The sequence below is a fragment of the Anolis sagrei genome, chromosome 1, assembly GCF_037176765.1.
Source record: "Anolis sagrei isolate rAnoSag1 chromosome 1, rAnoSag1.mat, whole genome shotgun sequence".
Lineage (NCBI taxonomy): Eukaryota > Metazoa > Chordata > Lepidosauria > Squamata > Dactyloidae > Anolis > Anolis sagrei.
This window is the reverse complement of record NC_090021.1, coordinates 317545962-317566173: the sequence shown is the minus strand read 5'-3', so window position 1 is coordinate 317566173 and position 20212 is coordinate 317545962. Positions and strand designations below refer to the sequence as shown.

At 39.9% G+C, this 20212-nt stretch overlaps 2 protein-coding genes across 2 annotated transcripts; both read left to right on the top strand.

Annotated features, from left to right (window-relative positions):
* The first annotated feature begins 1954 nt into the window (after window positions 1–1954).
* Window positions 1955–9529, top strand: LOC132762920 (alpha-1-antitrypsin-like). The gene is made up of 5 exons (XM_060756171.2): window positions 1955–2055; window positions 3393–4065; window positions 5666–5936; window positions 6931–7078; window positions 9266–9529. The coding sequence occupies exons 2-5, from the start codon at window positions 3399–3401 to the stop codon at window positions 9461–9463; spliced, it is 1284 nt and encodes a 427-aa protein (XP_060612154.2). The 5' UTR covers window positions 1955–2055; window positions 3393–3398; the 3' UTR covers window positions 9464–9529.
* A 1334-nt stretch (window positions 9530–10863) lies between these two features.
* Window positions 10864–20022, top strand: LOC137095833 (alpha-1-antiproteinase-like). Its single transcript, XM_067462973.1, has 5 exons — window positions 10864–10958; window positions 14503–15186; window positions 15777–16047; window positions 16421–16568; window positions 18259–20022. Exons 2-5 carry the CDS (start codon window positions 14523–14525, stop codon window positions 18460–18462), a joined length of 1287 nt encoding a protein of 428 aa, XP_067319074.1. The 5' UTR covers window positions 10864–10958; window positions 14503–14522; the 3' UTR covers window positions 18463–20022.
* Window positions 20023–20212: the final 190 nt, after the last annotated feature.

Below are 20212 nucleotides of genomic sequence, written 5' to 3'. Positions count from 1 at the left end.
GATACTCAACCTTCACCAGCATTTCTACCATCAGAGATAAATGCTCAAGTTGCTGTTAGCCCTTGATGATATCTTGATGATATTCTGTTTCAAGTCCTGAAACCATCTGATCAGTTTAGTATATATGTTTGTGGCCATTCCTCAGACTTAAATTGTCTCTGTTAAAATTGTTAGAAGATTTCCAGACAGCTAACTCCTACACCATATACATTGGATACTTTGAAGCTCGGGTCAGGGGGTGAGTGCCCGACCTTCAGCCCAGCTCACTGCCCACCTAACAGATCGAAAACAGCTGTGAATAGACTCATATGTACCACTTAAGCAGGGAAGTATTTTAATGACACCATAAGGAAATGCCAGAAAATGACAGAAATTCAATCAAACAGGAGGAAGTCTGTGAACAGGGCTCTTCGGCATGGAGGATGGAGCGACAGCATCCCCCCGTGGCTGAAATTGAGCACAGCATCCAAGATGCCAAAGATGGGAAAAGCCTATATACCTCTATCTGTACTGTTGTCTGTCCTGTCAGGGTATATCGGCATTGAATGTTTATATGTGGTCTGTGATCCACCCTGAGTCCCCTTCGGGGTGAGAAGGGTGGAATATAAATACTGTAAACAAACAAATAAATAAATAATACTTAATTAATGCTGTTTTGTAAACTGCCCTGAGTAGCCCTCGGGCTGAAAAGGGCAGTATAAAAATAGAGTAAATAAATAAATAAATAAAATTAACCATTATTAAGAACTCATCCCAGGTAGTTTTCAAAAACTGTATGTTTCTCTGTCAGATAAAACAGTAAAGCAAAATGTGTGCAAGGGGAACCGTGCTGGTGTTGAAATGGTGTGGAGGAACTGCTCTGCAGACTATCAAATCATGGGTCACATGTACTCCTCAAATTACCTTGAGCTCAGTGAGAATTGCAAAAACAATAAAGGAGAGGAATAAAATTTCTTTCTTCTTTTGGAAAGACAAAAAAAAGTTTCACATTTTAAATATCTCTATCCAGTGCAAAGTTCACATATGCAACAATGACAACACTCAGAAAAACTCAATGGCTTCCTTTGCTACTCACTTGAAACTAGTTAGCATTTCCTGCTTTTAGAGGAAGAGAGCAGGGATATCAACATCATTCCAAGACAACATGGAGATTATGTCTCTGTAACAACTTCAAACAAAACATGCTGTTAGGAGCCAAATTGGGTAGCCTTATCTTTGGTTGGAAAGAGTAATCTCTCAGAGAAATTACAGTTTTATATACACTTCTTTTCCTCGAACATGATGCTTATATGCGCTGAACAGACTGCGCTCTGACACCACGAGATGCAGAGGCAACCTTAAGAAATGGGGCCACAAAGTAGAGTCCATGACATGGGAGTGTGGAGAAGAGCAAACCACAGACCACCTATTACAGTGCAGTCTGAGCCCTGCCACATGCACAATGGAGGACCTTCTTATAGCAACACCAGAGGCACTCCAAGTGGTCAATTACTGATTGAATGGCATTTAATAGAATGCCAAGTTTCTAAACTTTGTGGGGTTTCTTTAATACATTACAACTGTACTCTTGGCTCACTCCAGATATGATAAATAAATAAATAACTATAAAATAGGAGAAACATGCTATCCAATATTTCAGCTCATCTTTGGCTTTGATAATGAGTACAACAGCTATTTCATTGTTCCCTAAATTCTTTGGAGATGCTCTTCATATCATACATATAAACCTGGGCCATTGGGTCTTCACAAGGATGTCCCTATTTTCATCTGTGAATGCTTGGAGGAAAAGCCCCACACTTTGAAATCATGAAACTGAAATCCCATACAAATGATTTCTTGCTTACATTGACTGTTGATGGCCTTGCAACAAAATGCGGGGATAAGTTACAAATCCATTGCAACACATTGTGCCCTTCTGTCCCCTTTGATAACCTATATTTGTTTTGTTTAATGATTAATACTAAATATTTGGTGCTATATAAGGCTAACACAAAAACAACGAAGCACGGAGTAGCATAGACCAGTGCGATACTATAAGATTCTTTTAGAGCATCTGTAAGTATGATCTACATTTTTCTTTACCTGTTTCAGTTTTTCTTGAATCCTCACCAAGTTTGTTCCATTCCCCCCAACACACCTCCCTAATGATTTCTCTCACTCCTCTCATTATAGTAACTTAAAATGTCATCAGAATATTTAGAAATACAATTTAAGCAGCCAAAGAAAATGGGGAAGGTAAAGTTATCGAGGGAATGTGAACATAACAAACAGAAGAATTCAAATTATTAATTAGTTTTAGAGTCTCACCATCTGCAATGCTAGAAATTTGTGGACTGAAGAAAATATCCAAGTGTGGACAGTCTTCCTGCATTTTGCCTCCCTTGCATCTATACTTTTGGCTCCACACTTCATTGGGTTTCTTTCTTTGGTTTTTTCTTTATTTTAGTAAAAAAAAATCCTAGGCTCTTGTTTCTTTTGATTTGACACATAAGGAGGAAAACAGATTAGATTGCTCTCTTCCTCATGTCATCACTGTGCTCACACAGATAGCAAGAGGTATGATAAGAGAGGCCCTTTGCTACATATGGAGGCTTTCCAGCCAGTTAGGATTCCCATTTATGTGCAGAGAGTGTCTACACATAGCATCAGCATGTTTTAAAGAACCACCAAATGGCTAGTTGCCTTTGTGGACCAATAATGATTTTTTAAGAACTTCTTTGGGGGTTTTGAGGGGAAAGGGGCTCACCTGCACTGCAGACAGCAGAAAGCGTTTTATTTGGTGGTTGCAAGTTCATTCAGTTATTTCAACCAATTTTGCAGAAAAGTATCAAACATTAGCAAAGTTTGGCAAGCCCCATGATGTACTTTTATGATCAGCTATAAGTGTAGCAGTTACTCAAAGCTATGTAATAAACAGGAGTGAACTGTGGGGCTCAAATAGGGTGGAAAGGCAAGAATAATAAAATCATAGAACCATAGAGTTGGAAGAGACCACAAGGGCCATCCAGTTGAACTCCTTGCCATGCAGGAAAAGCACCATCAAAGTACCCCTGACAGATGGTCATTCACATGTACTGTTGTCGCTCCAGGTGTCATCCATTCGACATCTGTGCAATTCATTTTTTTCTGCCTAAGTGTAGTATCCTACATTTCTCCTTGCTGAAATTCATTTTGTTAGCTTTGGCGTGGCTCTATAATCACTCATACTATGCTTTTTTATTTTATTTATCTTCGGAGGTCGAGAAGACCAGGTTATAAAAGCTCTAAATAAATAAATAAATAAATAAATAAATATTTCTAAGTCTCTTTCATAGTAACTTCACTTGAGAATAAAACCTTGCTCTTTAAAGAGGTTTAATGTCTGTAAGATTTTTTTGTTTTTGTTTTCACAGACCTCCATGAAGCCCATTTACCTTTCCTGGTTGCTTATTGTTCTTCAAGTATATTGTCAACACCACCCAAGACAAAACATTGGCCCAGATGGTCATGGAGATAAAATCATATTTGAGGATCAGGATTCTCCTCTGGAAGAAGAACAAGGAAAGAAGACTACATATTATGAAAAAATAGCTCCCAATAATGCTGATTTTGCATTCAGATTCTACAGGCACATAGCATCCAGCACAGCTACTAAAAATATTTTCTTCTCTCCCTTCAGTATCTCCACAACTTTTGCTATGCTGGCTCTGGGTGCCAGATCTGAAACCCAAAACCAGATTTATGAAGGTCTTGCTTTTAACCTGTCTGAGATTGAGGAGCATGAGATCCATAAAGGATTCCACCAGCTTATCTACACGCTTAACCACCCAAATAACAAAGCACAAGTGAAGATAGGGAATGCCATGTTCATAAATGAAACACTGAAAATACTGCCAAAGTTTCTGGAGGACATTGAAAGTTTATATACTGCTGAAGGGTTTTCTTCAAACTTTGGCAATTCAACAGCGGCTGAAAAGCAGATAAATGAGTATGTCCAAACCAAAACTCATGGGAAAATAGCCCAGGCAGTGGAAGATCTGGATCCATTGACTGTAATGGTTCTTGTAAACTATATTTTCTTCAAAGGTATATTGAAAACAAAACAAATGATTTGGGTCTGGTGAAACACCCAGGAATCCAGATAAATAAAGTTGACTTCAAGATCTCTTTATCTAGGATGGTGGTTCTTAACCTAGGGGGTCACCAGATCTTTTGGCCTTCAACTGCCAGAAATCCTAACAGCTGGTAAACTAGGAATATCTGGGAGTTGTAGGTCAAAACATCTGGGGATTCACAGGTTGAGAACCACTGATCTAGGGCCCTTCTATACTGATTAGTAAAGCAGGATCAATCTTGCATTCCAGACATTGGATTAGCCCCACACGTTGGCCCAATTTGGACTCCCTGAGCTGTCTCAGAAGCAGCAGAGAATCCTGCTTGCCCAGCCACACTGAACATGGTTGGGCACCACTAAGCAACCACCCTAGAGGACTCCTTTCACCTCTCATGTCACACCTCTCCCAGCTACAACACTCACCTCCGATGTTCCTGGGGATTCCGGCTGACATCAACCAGATCACCCAGGAACATGGTAGAAAGTGTAATTGCTGGGAATAGCCATGACACAGAAGGAGAGGACAACTGGAGGCTGCTACCCCACATCCCTCGGCTACGTGAGACAGGGGAGCACAGGATGGCTATCAAGACAACTGCTAGAGTTGCCCCAACTGTCTTGATAGTCTCTAACTAGAATCAAAATGAGCCCAGTCATTCACATCCCCCCACTTTCCCCCCCAAAGCATTCCATTAAGCCTTTCTTAACATGGGGGTAAAATCAGGATAGTCAAATCTACCTCATATTAGAGACCAGAAGTTCCTGGATGTTGCCCAGGAATGACTTGGGATATGTGAGATATGTGGCTAAGGTAAACAGGCTCTTGGTGAGGATCCAAATGAATGAAAGGGAGAATGTCAGCTTATAACAGAATACTGTATCTCAGAATTAAATTCAAAAAGTAGCATCTCAAATTTTCATTTTTTTAAAAAGGAGGAGGAACAGACCATTTTCAGTCTTTGCTGGTTGATGAGCCCAGTATTTCAAGAGTGATTTTTTTAAAATTTAAAAGACCGTGAGATAAGGAATGTTTCTTGCAGGATGTAAATTGGAGTCCCGTATACACAATATGGTGTTTACCCTAGTGTTCATCTGTTTTAACTACTAGTGCTGTTGCCACCTTGTTTTATATTTCCAAAGAAATTTCCACAGTTCATTTGATTAGATCTGGATTTTTAAAAAATGTACCATTTTATGTTTCTTGGAATTTTTTTTGCTTCAGGAGCGACTTGAGAAACTGCAAGTTGCTTCTGGTGTGAGAGAATTGACTGTCTGCAATGATGTTGCTCAGGGGATTCCTGGATGTTTGATGTTTTACCCTCTTTCTGGGAGGCTTCTCTCATGTCCCCGAATGGAGAGCTGGTGCTGACAAAGAGAGCTCAACCTGCTCTCCCCAGATTCAAACCACTGACCTGTCAGTCAGCCGTTCTGCTGGCACAAGGGTTTAACCCATTGCGCCACCGGGGGCTCTTTGGACTGACGTATATAAACACATAAATATCATAGATATAAATTTGCATTTTTGATCATTAATATTCACACTAACCTGTGACATTTCTCTATCCCACAAAGCTCACTGGGAAAACCCTTTTGATCCTTATTATACTAAAGAAGCAGACTTTTTCTTGGATGCCAACACCACTGTGAAAGTCTCTATGATGTATCGACAAGACTATTTCAATTTTCTCTACGACCGCAATCTGTCTTGCTGGGTGGTGGAAGTCCCATATAAAGGAGATGCTTCTGCGTTTTTCATTCTGCCAGACAAAGGGAAAATGGAGCAAGTGGAGAGCGCCTTATCAAGTGAAACTCTGGCTAAATGGCAAACATCCTTAACACTTAGGTAAGTCTTCTTATCAGTGTCTTCAGCACTTTTCTTTTCTTTATATTCAGACTTTTGTTTGTTGAATTATTTTGCGTCTTTATCCGAAAAACTGGATTCAAATTCAGTTGCTGTGAGTTTTCCGGGCTGTATGGCCATGTTTCAGAAGCATTACCCTCTGATGTTTCACCCACATCTATGACAGGCATCTTCAGTGGTTGTGAGATCTGCTGGAAACTAGGCAAGTGGAGTATATATATATATATATATATATATATATATATATGCTAATCAAGGTGCTTGATTGCAACATTCATACTTGTCTCGAACAGACAAAAGTTCTTTCTCCCACCCTGTACATTCTACAGATATATAAACCCCACTTGCCTTGTTTCCAACAAGCCTCACAACCTCTGAGGATGCCTGCCATAGATGTGAGTGAAATGTCAGGAGAAAATGCTTCTGGAACATGGCAATACAACCCGGAAAACTCAAAGCAATTCACAATCGTCTTCGGGCTGAAATGGGTGGTATAGAAATAATGTAAATAAATAAATAAATAAAACGTATCAGGCCACTGTTTCCTTTTTTTTCAAGCAAAGAAATCAGACCACCATAGGTATAAATCCTATAATGGTCTATGTCCAGATAAGGTAATTTGGCCAGCACACATCCACAGTGGCTGGGGAATAGGCAAGATCCAGTTGCAGTAGTGCAGCTGGGAAAACCCATCATCCACGGCAAGTATTGTTTGTTGATAGGGTGTGAGTTCATTGAGCTAGAAGATACTAGGTGGCTCCTACATCAGTGATTGAAACAGTACATATGCTGGTCTACTGAGAGGTTATATCAATTGATGTTACCAGAGGTTTTCAAGCAGATGGAGACATATTTATCTAATTACTCATGGCTCTGTCCAACTTTATGTGTATACCCTCAAGTTTTGACAACACCTGGATGTGATTTAATGAAAATTATTTAATATTTGGAATGTTGTTGTTTTTTTGTTAACCAGAGAAATTCATCTATTGATTCCAAAACTGTCAATTACTACATCTTACAATGTGAAAGATTTGCTGCAAAAAATGGGCATGACTGATGTCTTCAGTGAAAATGCTGACCTGTCTGGAATAACTGGGGAACCGAATCTGAAGGTTTCCAGAGTAAGTATGACATTCAGAATAATTATCAGTCTCTAATAACTAACAGCAAGCAGAATTTAGCAAGTTATAATGTGACTGAATCTAATGTTTCATCTGGAACAGTATTTGCAACTTTGCATTACCACACATATCTTCAGAGAGACTATATCCCAGGAAGTTATGAAGTATTAACAGGCATTACTGGCACAGTCTTGTATTTAAAAAAATATGGCAGAGCCTTGTCATAAGGTAGAAATAGTAAGCAACCACTTGCTTGTGTCCACTAACAACTGAAGTATATAATACCTTGGTGTTCCCTAGAACCCCAGAACTAGAACTAAGCCATGACTGTAGCTACAATCTGTCTATGACATATGCCAAATCTCTCAAAGTATGATACCTTTTAAAAATTAAGGCCTCATGCACACTGGACAATTTGGCCTAGTGTAAATCTGTCTCAGAGGAAACTTGGATTCTGAACATTCAATCTCTGCTCCTTCATGCAGGCAATGCCCCTCTTCCTTGCTAATGAAGCAGACACTCCATTCTGACATAAGGCAAAGGTGCCCCTGATGGCCAGGCATTTGCACTGAGCTCTGTGGTCAACTAGCATTGACAACAGTGGCATGGGCATTATCCATGGAAGAGTAATGGTGCTGGTGTCCAGTCTGAACAACAGATTCAGGCTAAGTCAGACTAAGTCCTGCTGTTTGTTATAGGTAACAAACAGCACTTCGTATTTAGCCCAGAAGCAGATCCTGCCTCCAAGGTGCAGGATACTCTAGGTGCAGGATACTCTAAAGTTTCTAACAAACCCTGAAGTATCCACTGACTTTGCTTATAGTAGGGCACTGACTTTGCTTATAGCAGGATACTCCAAGGTGCAGGATACTCTAAAGTTTCTAACAAACTCTGAAGTATCCACTGACTTTGCTTATAGAGGGCAAAAAAAGGACAAAGTTTGCCCCAGGCACAGTCAGGCCATTGTATGCTAATCAAGGTGGTCAGTTGAAACATTCACACCTAGCTCCAGCAGAGAAGAGTCCTTTGTCTCACCCTGGTCACTCCACAGTTATATAAACCTTTTTGCCTAGTTCCAACAGACCTCACTACCTCTGAGGATGTTTGCCATAGATGCAGGCGAAACGTCAGGAGAGAATGCCTCTAGACCATGGCCATATAGCCCGAAAAAACCTACAACAACCCAAAGTTGATTTAGAGTTTCTTCTCTCATTTCCACCAGCCATACTTGAGATGGGGGTGAGACCAAGAGCACGGCCTCCTCCGCAGATCTCAGTGCTCGAGCTGGTTTGTAAATGAAGATGAGAGTCTGCCAATAATCCGAACCTGAACTATTTAGGACTTTATAGGTAACAAACAGCACTTTGTATTTAGCCCAGAAGCAGATTGGCAGCCAGTGGGGTTGCCACAGCATGGGAGTCATCCTCTCACTATAAGGTGCTTTGATCAGAAACCTAGCCTCTGATCTCTGCACCAGTTGAAGCTTCTGAGCTATCTTCAAAGGCAGCCCCACACAGAGAGCATTGCAATAGTCCATACAGAAAATAACCAAGGCATGGACTACCATGGCCAGATCTGACACCTCAAGGTATAAGCACAGCTGGTGCACAAGTTTTAACTGTGCAAAGGTACTCCTGGCCACCGGCGACACCTGGGGTTCCAGGAGCACCCCCAGACTGTGAACCTCTGTCTTCAAGGGGAATGTGTCCCGTCCAACACAGGTTGTAATCCCACACCCTGATCCACCTTCTGACTGACCAGTAGTACCTCTGTTTTGTCTGGATTTACCTTCAACTTACCATCACTGAGGACAGGCACTAGTTTAGGGGCAGGATGGCATCCTTGGCATTATTTGGAAAGGAGTAATAGGTGTAAATAAGGTGAATAATTTAAGATATATATATATATATATATATATATATATATATATATATATATACACACACACACACACACACACACACACAACAACAACAACAACAACAACAACAACAACAACAATATTGGACTTCATTGACCTTTGGTTATATTCATTAGGAGTCACTATTGCAGCCCACCTCCTTTTATTATAATTTCATGGAACATAGAGATGCTTTATTCCTAGCACTAGAGGTAGAGTGCCAGATCCCAGGACATTCCTGTGCCTTCTGCATATGTAAACAATAAAATATCTTTATTTCCATACAGGCTGTTCACAAGGCTGTCGTGGATATTCATGAGAGTGGCACTGTGGCAGGGGCAGTCACTGCTATACAGATTACAGCAAGGTGTTGTCCTCCTGAAACTTACATCAAATGCAACCACCCTTTCCTCTTCCTAATTGTTAATAAAGCAACACATACCATCCTCTTTGCAGGGAAAATTCTAAATCCATCTGAAAAATGATCACTACCTGATCAGCTACCTGATCACATCTTACATCATAAATAAAAGTTGATGTAATTCCAATAAGATTTAAACTCAGTTTGTTTTGACATTAAATAAGAGGTGTCTAAAGCATCCATTGTGTGAATAACATTATTTGAAAATGTAAATTGATTTTCTCCACTACCATATGACTTATTAAACATTTGTTTCCATGAAGGAAGCTCATTACTCCATTGGTGAATGGTGAGGTCTGATAAAGTGATTGTTCTTCTGAAATGTAAACCTCATGGAGCAACATCAGTAGATGGATGTGCAATTCTCAAGGTATGCAATCAGGAAAACTTCTGGGAAGGGGTAACTAGAATAAACTAGTAGGCATCCAAAATATGAACATGGATTTTGGGACAAGACTTGGATAGATACCTCCACAAAACCCTAATCTAAACACAGCTTTAATGCTGCAGAGTGACAGCCATCCTATGCATGAAGGCCAACAGTTGCAGAATAATGTCTGTTGACGTTTTACCCAGTATGTACACATCCAGAAATGTTTTAGGGGGATTATTCTACACAAATCATATGGGTGAATGCTATGTTATAATCCTAGATTGCTCACTTAGGATGGTTCTACAGCGATAAATGTTGTCCTGTGTGTTGAGTTAAGCCCACTTGATGGCCTGATAGGGACTCCCTGAGCCATCTCAAAAGAAAGTCCCCATCTCCCCTGCCCAGCTTTCTTAGTGAGACTGCAGCCTGGCAAAAGCCTGGTGGACTGCCCTGGAAAAGATAGGTGAGGTGTCCTGCCTGGTAACAATAAGATGAGGGGATAGGAAGGCAAAGCCAGCCTGCATCCCTAGGCCACTTGAAACTAGGGATCATGAGATTACTGTCAAGACAGCTGCTGGTGGTTCTGTTTCAGAACTAGTCAAGCTATCTGGACACCTTCTAGTTCAGGGGACTATTTAAATCCCACCTCAGAATTTGAGATTTCCCCTGGATTAAGCTAAATCAGTCATTGTACAGTATACTATCATGGGGCTGATCAAGCCATAGAAGTCAGTAATATCCCCAAAAAACTGTTATTCCCTGAATAAGAGAAATTGATGTAAGAGTATCTGCATATCCCTCTGAGACATACTTGCCATGTGATGACTGTGGAAGAAAGCCCTGATTCTATGATAATGCCAACCTTACAATCTCTCTATCAATGTTTAAATAAGACTTCCTCCAAGAACAAAATATATTTAGCTGGGACCTAAAAGGGACTGTTGTAAGAGACAAATGTTATAAAACTGTGCACTTACCAAACGTGCAAAATCAGCACTACATACCATATCCATTGCATCATGGTTTACTTTCTGTCTCTCCTGTGCAATCCATATTTGCTCTGTTTAATGGTTAATAGGAAGTATTATAATCATTCATAGGGAGTACTATTTAAAGTTAGCATATAAGTGACAATGCACACACTGGTGTTTTCTATTTTGGAGCCATAGAAATTTGCTGAAACTCTGTAAGTATACTACATTTGCTTTGTTTATGAGCTATCTAAGTATACTGACCACCAGGTTCCTGTATTGGAAAACATATCCAACAGGCTGAACTATCAGATGTCCCCCTTTTACCCATCACAAAAAAGCCAAATTACCAGTTGGAGAGAGAGGAATCAGCAAAGAGACACCCAGCTCTGTCTGTATAGCTGGATGCACAGCTACTAGCATTATGCATAAGTCCATAGGCTTTCTCTAGACATCCTGGAGGATGATATTATTGTTTTTCATCCAGAGATAGGAAGTTGGATAGATGCTTTTCCATTTATTTGCCACTGATCTGTATTAGCTAGAAAATGTCCACTTTTGATGGGATTGCAGCAGCTAAGGGCTGGTCTTTGGAGAAGGTTTGGTTGCTGTGGCATTGGTAAATGTTTCCAACATCCACAATGACCAAAACAGGAGCTGCAAAGTTGTAAATTTGATTATAGCTACATAATTCATCAATAGGGGTTCTAGCCATTATTTTAATCACAACACAACATTTGAGATGGAGGATCACAAAGATTATTTTTGCATAGGAATGTCCACTCACATCAGTGGAGCACTCAGTGGCGCTCATAGATTGTACAAAGGACGGTACAGAGAAGAACAACAGAGTCTGATATCAAACATAGTTCATGGAGTCAGAGGGTAGATGAAACTTCTGATGTTAAATCAGGGCAGAGGGCAGATTAAACTTCTGATCTAAAAGAATGAAATAATTCCTTGATAAAAACAAACCCTAGGCGAAACTATTTAACTATTGGTAACTATTTGCCTTGGTAAAATTAGTTATTCAGCATTTGTCACTGCAATCCAATAATCACTGAAATTACTTTAGAAGATCTCATTGACTATAATAGTTAGGATCCATCAAGGCTGCATTCAAGAAAAAAAAAACCCAAGGCTGACGAGACATAAAAAGGTTAAGCACATTTCAAGGTAATTTTTAAGGAAAGAAAACCCTAGATTTGGCAAAAGCAAACTTGGTAGCCCATACACTACAGTTTGTTCATGCATGAACAGTTGAGATGGTAATATATCAGTGCATTTCTGTGTGAAAAATGCAGTTTCTTGGAGTAAAGACAAGAGTTCAGAAAGGGAGGTGGGTGTTGGGGAGATGACTTCTTTGTTCGTGAGTATGTATACCCTGCTCCTCCTCTAGAAGGGCCCCCTGGTGGCACAGCAGGTTAAACTGCTGAGCTGCTGAACTTGCTGACTGAAAGGTCAGTGGTTCGAATTTGGGAAGCGGGGTGAGCTCCTGCTGCTAGCCCCAGCTTCTGCCAACCTAGCAAGTTTGAAAACATGCAAATGTGAGTAGATCAATAGGTACCACTCCATGCAGTTATGCTGGCCACATGACCTAGGAGGTGTCTATGGACAATACCGGCTCTTTAGCTTAGAAATGGAGATGAGCACCAGCCCCCAGAGTAGGGCACAACTAGACTTAATGTCAAGGGAAACCTTTACCTTTATTACCTCCTCTAGAGCTGCCCTATTCCCCTATGATCTGGAACTACTTTGTCTGACATCTGGAAAGCAGGCAATACCTCTTCTGCTCAAAGGCAGTGAACTGTCACCCAACCTCAACAAGAACAATCTGTACATATGCCCACTTTAAATGAAACCCAAATACACTGGGGGGAAATGATTTAGGAGATTTGCTGCTTCTTTTTATTCCCAGAAATTTGGGCATATAATTGCAGTTGTAGGAGATATAAGTGAGCCTTGATATCTTCCATGTTTCAATGCAACCATTTTGAATTGGTTGGCTGCTTTCATTTGACTGGGCTATATTCTGCCTCAGTAAAGGATATGGATTCACTTCTTCTTGAATTTGGCCATCATGAGATTACACCATGAGCATTTATCTGCTGTTTCCAGTTATAAAACCATCCAACACAAGATTTAGATGCAAATGTGATCAGATTTTTTTTACTATACCTTCCTTAAATTGTACAGTGTATGCAGTAAATACAATTTGTGCAAAATTTCCAGTTGTTGGAAGAAAATATAGGCTGCATATTTTGAAGTTATTATGTTTTTTCCCCTAAAGAATGATGCAAGGATTAAGGATCCATCAAATACATTTAATCTTATGTAGTTATGCTTCTATCAATGCAAGAGTTTTCAATGGAGCTGATTTTACTAAATATACAAAGACATGGTGCAATACAAACACTTGCAGAAGAGGGGACAAGAGCGAGAGAAAGGAAAACATGACTTTTCACAAAGTTTACATAAATGTAACTAATTGGAATTTGCAACCATGCTAATTAAAAACATAATACTATAAAAACATATGCCTAAAACCAATTAAAATAAGATCCAATAAAATCCTCCTAAAATCATATTCAGTTAAACATATAACTATGTCAGAATATCTTAGTTTAGTACAACACAGGTTTGAATGAATGTCTACAGGTGAAGTAATAGGTTATGTCATTAAAAATCAGTTTTTCACTAATGCCAGGATTCAAAGTGGGCTCCCTAGTGGTGCAGCAGGTTAAACCACTAAGCTGCTGAACTTAATGAGCAAAACATTGGCGGTTTGAATCCAGGGAGTAGGGTGTGCTCCCACTATTAGGCCCAGTTTCTGCCAACCTAGCAGTTCAAAAATTTGCAAATGTGAGTAGATCAATAGGTACTGCTTCTGCAGGAAGGTAACGGCGCTCCATGCAGTCATGCTGGCCACATGACCTTGGAGGTGTCTACGGACAACACTGGTTCTTCGGCTTAGAAATGGAGATGAACACCAACCCCCAGAGTTGGACACAACTGGACTTAATGTCAGGGGAAAACTTTACCTTTATTTTAGCATCCAAACCATTGTTGTATTTCTAGCACTAGCATTCAGAGCCCAAAAAATGTAAGACCTTTCAAAGCTCTTCCTGCATGATCTTCAGTGGATTTTAAAACAATTTATTCCACAACCAACAGAATACTGTTGGCCAAAAACATCACAAAGTGTTTACTGAGGGAAAAAAAGTTAACCCAAAAATTCACCTATTTGTGCCAGCTTCCCTTAGCACATAATATTTATTTCCCTCTCTCATTTTGGATACATGCTGATATTCTTCACAAGGAGATGGAACAAGTTGGTGAATTGTGAATCAACACATGGGTAAATCCAGTTGAATAACTCTAGTGTCACTGAGGCTTACATTAGGATATAAAACCATACGGTGATATTGTCTAAACCACACTCCACCATTCTTGGACACATCTCATTAGACAAGAGTTGGACTCCTGAACTAAAGCAATGAGTGTGTGCAGAAGCTGTGCATTGGCTAAAATTCAGTTACTTGGGAGCAAGTATCATTGAAATAAATATATTATTCAATTACTTCTTAGTCCGATATAAACTAGGGCAACATTGATAACCTGCTTATGTCTGCTGTGGGATTCATTGAAATAAATCTATTAATTAATGATTTCTTAGTCATATAAAGACTAATATAGGACAACATTGATAACCTGCTTAAGTCTTCTATGGGATTCTGTCTATTTATCTACCTATTGTAGCAGAACAATTTCAAGAAATAATGAAGCACATCATCTACCTCTTCTTATTGTCAATTGGCCTTGTTGTCCATTGCCATCACCTCCCAGGACATCACAATGATCAGGAGACAGATGAAAATCCAGCAGAACATCAACATCAGCATTTGGAGGAAGGACAAGACAATAAGACAGCAAAATGCCATAAGATTGCCCCTAGTAATGCTGATTTTGCATTCACATTATACAGACAAATTGCTGCTGATGGGGCTGGAAGAAATGTGTTTTTCTCTCCGGTGAGCATTTCCACATGCATGGCGATGCTCAGCCTTGGTGCTAAATCAGAGACTCAGTCTCAGATTCATAAAGGACTTGCCTTTAACCTGTCAGAAATTGAAGAGAAGGAGATACATGAAGGCTTCCAGCATCTCATCCATATGCTCAACCGTCCAAAGAACAAAGCAGAGATCAACATAGGGAATGCCTTGTTCATAGAAGAATCCTTAAAAGTTCTGCCTAAGTTTTTAGAGGATGCCAAAACCCTTTACAAATCTGAAGGCTTCTCTTCCAACTTCCAGAATGCTACCCTTGCTGAAAAACAGATAAATGATTATGTAAAGAACAAAACCCATGGGAAAATACCCCAAGCAGTTGACGGTCTGGATCCAAGCACTGTGATGGTTCTGCTTAACTACATCTTCTTTAAAGGTACATCACAGATAAATAACTTAAGAAAAACATAAAACAATAACAATGTTCAGTCAGCAAAAGATAAATATTAAAAGAGTAGGCTGATAACAAGATATGGTTTGGATCCAGATTACACTTAAATTGATTCCTGATCCAAAATTGAGTCCAAATCAGAATCTGGATTCAGAAATTAAATCTTCAGGCCTTTTTTGCCTGGCATTGAGAACCAAATGTGTATATTTTTGCTGTTCTTATTATCAGAATTACATTAAAGTTGTAGCTATAGTAAAAAAAATAATTTCTAAATTCCATTTACTTATGATCCTACTTGATTTGGAGGGGCCCAAATCAAAATCTGGATTCAGAAATTCATGCCTCTTTTGATTGGCATTGGGAACCAAATGTGTGTATTTTATTGTTATTATTATCAGAATTAGTTGAAAGTTTAAGATATAGTAAACACTTAAGATCTCATTTTTAAGGATAATATGTCATATTTTTATTGCACTCATATGATTGTGTATGTCACATTTATTTATCTGAATACTGGACTTAATAGAAAACCCCAAAAAATAACCCCAGCCTTTGTCTTTTCTTTGTATGTTAAGGATTCTGGGAACACCCTTTCAACACCCGATCCATTAGGGAAGAAGATTTTTTTGTCAATGCAAACACAACTGTGAAAGTCAACCTGATGTTCCAAAACGGTCACTACAAATATCTCCATGATGATGACTTGTTTTGCACAGTGGTAGAAATCCCATACAAAGGAGATGCTTCAGCGTTCTTCATTCTTCCAGACGAAGGGAAAATGCAGCAAGTGGAGGATGGTTTGATGAAAGGGCATCTATCAAAATGGGGAAAAGCCTTTCAATACAAGTGAGCTTTTTCTTTATGCTGTTCCTAAATGTTGCTGCTGCTGCATTATTAATTCTTATAGCATTAAAGGCAGTTCGGGAAGTGCTGCACTTCCATTGTCAAAGGACTCCAATTTCATGTTATTGATGATGCTGAAAGTTCTTGCCTAACAAATTGAGGGTGGGGAACAAAGGTCCCAGCACATGAATGCTTTGCCAGCCCTTACCCCCCTCTATTTCTCCTGTTATTATGGTGTCATCCTCAATATCACAGGCTGGAATCATTACATATTAGATAGGCAAGAAGCACATAAGTCCTATACAACTCAGAAATTATGAATATTATTTACACTGTAGGATGAGTTCTAAACATTACATGTTTTTCTCTTAATCAGACAACTTGATGTGTACATTCCAAAATTCTCTCTGTCTAAATCCTATGATGTCAAAGTCTTGCTCCAGAGACTGGGTGTGACAAATGTCTTTGATCAAAATGCTGATCTATCTGGAATTGTTGAAGAAGGCGACCTGAGAGTTTCTAAAGTAAGTGCAGAGATGGAGTTCTTGTCCACTATTGCCATACAATTTCCTGAAACTCTATTTGGCCATGAAAACAAAGTAACTTCTTGGGAGACAAGTACCAATCTGACAATGAGTGTCCAACTCCCTCCCCCAAAGGACATGCATTTCATTCTTCCTTATTTAGCTTCCCCAATTTCATCTTCACTTGCCGATGTTTCCTCCTAGCTCTGCATTGGCCCTGCTGAACTGTCATTCCACATCACTGCTGCTGCTCCTTGCAAGCTCCATGCAAATGTCAGCCCTTGCCTCTCACATCTGCTAATGTCCCAGGACCCTTCCACATAGCCCTATATTCCAGAATATCAAATCAGAAAATCCCACATTATCTGAGTGTCAACTTAGATAACCCACTTTAAAGCAGATATTGTAGGATTTTCTGCCTTGATATTCTGGGATATAAGGCTGTGTGGAAGGGGCCTCAGTGGGATGCCTGTATTGTTAGTAATCATGACAGCAACGGCCAAGTGTTCACATGGTACTCCATGGCCAAAAGGGAAACAGCAATGTGGGGACTACAGTTCTGGGCATCACTATTCAAGAAGGATATTCACAAGCTAGAACATGTCCAGAGAAGGGTGACTAAAATGAACAAGGATTTGGAAACCAAATCAGGCTTAGGGAGTTGGATATGTTTAGTTTGGAGAAAAGAATGCTGAGAGGGCACATGACAGCCATTTTTAACTATTTGAAAAGAGGAGGCAGGCTTGTTTTCTGCTGCTCTGGAGATTGGGCTTAGAGCAATCAATTCAAATTACAGGAATAAGAATTCCATCTAAATATTTGAAAGAACTTCCTGACAGTAAGAGGCGTTAAGCAGCGGAATATGCTGCCTTGGATTGTGGGGGAGGTACTTTCTCTGGAGGCTTCTAAGCAGAGCTGGATAGCCATCTGTTGGGGATGCTTTGATTCCATATTCTTGCATGGCAAAGGGTTGAGTCCGTGGGGGTCTCTTCCAACTCTATGATCCTATTATTCTATGGGCCATCCCCCCCCCTCCCCTGCACTGATCAGTGCAGGGAAAGGCTGATGGCACAGTGTTTGTGTGGACAGGAGATTGGACTGAAGCTGATTCAATCAAGCTGTCCAGACTGCCACAAATCCCTGGGCCACTCCAGAGTTTCCTGTAAACTCATCCCCAACCATGCTTAAAGTGAGATAACTTCAAATTAAGGCAAGAAGTCAGAATATGATGATTATAATTTGAATGGTTTTATATGGATTTTATTATGTTATATTAAATGTTTTTAATTGATATGTATATATGTATGCTGTGGCATGAAATTGTTGCCAATCTGTATGCCACCTTGAGATACCTTCGGGCTGAGAAACGTGGCAAATAAATAAATAAGATAAGATAATCACCAGAAGACCTCCTGCATGAATTGAAGGTGAATCTGGATTCCTAGTGTTGACTCGCCCTTAGGGTCACCATATATGTGAAACAACAACTTGAAATACACAAGACAACATCGACCACAACAATATCAATAGGGTTGTGGGCCATGTTTAATATTTCCCTGGAAGTTTTACCACCATAACAACTGAAGGCCCAACTCAAAACTGATATCTATTCCCATTTAAGGGCTGGGGCATAGGCAGGCTTTTCTTCACATGGTATGAAGACAATGATTTTACTGTTCCTTCTTCCCAGGCAATCCATAAGGCTGTGGTGGATGTTCACGAGTCTGGAACTGAGGCAGCAGCAGTTACCGTGATACAGATTACACGCATGTCTGCTCACAGACCTCCTCCAACTGTCTTCAGATGTGACAAACCTTTCCTGTTTCTCATTTGTGATAAAATGACAAACAGTATTCTATTCTTTGGGAAAGTCATGAACCCAACTGAAAAATAAAAATAAAGCAAACAGCCAATCCTTCCAAGATACTCCCTCTCTAAATGTATGTTTCCATTACAATGTATTTCTGCTGAAAATATCTTCACTCCCACAGCTTTAAAAAAACTCTTTGTAGAAGGGGAGAACACCAACTCGAATCTAGTTAGGTAGCCCCTAAAGCGGGCACTGAATCCATTGCTAAATGGTTGAATCAACCTGTAGGCAAACTTAATTCATGCAAAGGCTCTATTTTGTCAAGACTATCAATAGGATCTAGGCTACTGATTGACTGCAAAAGCTTCACATAATAGCATATATGCACACACACATTCAAACATACATACATACACACATAATTCAGCCATTGGATCTTGAAGTGTAATTCCTTTCTCATCATTAACACAGGTGTAGTGATTGTGTGGCCCTCTACATATTGTAGAACTGCAACTCCTAGCATTATCTGATACTGGCTGTATGAGCAAGAGCTGCTGGGAGTTGTAGTCTAAAATCTGTGGAAGGCTCTTGCCCATTTCGTCTCCTTTGTGGGGCCTCACTGCTTCTTTGGTATATTACAAAGTGCTATACAAAGACTAGCATCTTGAAGAAGAAATTATGAAGAATGAAAACGAGTAAATGATCTTGTTTCAGGTGCTTTGGGTGAAATATTGTTAGTCAGCTCTAATGGAAATGCATACTTTGATATTAAAGATAAATCTTCCCCTTTGGCTGTAACGCAGCTCAGAATACTTAACATTCTGTATTAAGATGAACCCTTCAGAAAAGTATAATCCAACCCACCCCTTCTTAGGGAGATACATCTTCACTGACTGTTTCCTTCACACAAGAAATTGCAAGTATTCAAAACATTCCTTCCCAGCCAAAGCAACTGAGAGATTTTGCAAAGCTTGTAATGATTTTTCACACACTTTTTTCATGTCAGGAGTGACTTGAGAAACTGCAAGTCACTTCTGGTGCGAGAGAATTGGCTGTCTGCAAGGACGTTGCCCAGGGGATGCCTGGATGTTTTGATGTTTTACTATCCTTGTGGGAGGCTTCCCTCATGTCCCCAAATGGGGAGCTGGAGCTGACAGAGGGAGCTCAACCCACTCTCCCCAGATTCAAACCGCTGACAAATCGGTCAGCAGCCTTGCCAGCACAAGGGTTTAACCCATTGCTTCACCGGGGGCTCTAAAATTTTCACCCACAAATACTTTGGAATTGATAGATTTCTCCGTTTCTGCATTTTTCAGTTCCTTTTCATTTTCAATATTATATTTCCTTTATCCTAAAATTTAAAAGTTTTAACAGCCTGAATTGTGCACACAATATGAATAGCTTTATGTCTCATTATGCTGTTGCACAATGAAATTGCATGCCTTCCCACACAAACAACACAAAGCAACACATCAATTCCTCCACACCCTCACCATCACCACACAGCCCCCAATGCCGCATCAATGCGAAACCACAGAGTTCACCATAGCCTCAGCGGTGGGATAAAAACTATCCTTCAATCTGTTTATCCTTGTCTTTGTCACCCTGTTCCATCTGCCAAATTACAATAATTCAAAAAAAGAATATGGATCCCCAAGAATGCTCTGAGGTTTCTTAAGCCAGTGGGAATTATAAAGTTCTTCCAACAAGGGGAGAGGGCAGCCAATGATTCACTGTGCAGAAGTGGTGCCCCTTTGGTGGTGCCACTGTGCAGCAAGCAGGGGTGGCTTAACCCATTACGCAAAGTAAGCATTTGCAATATAGTTGATTTTGC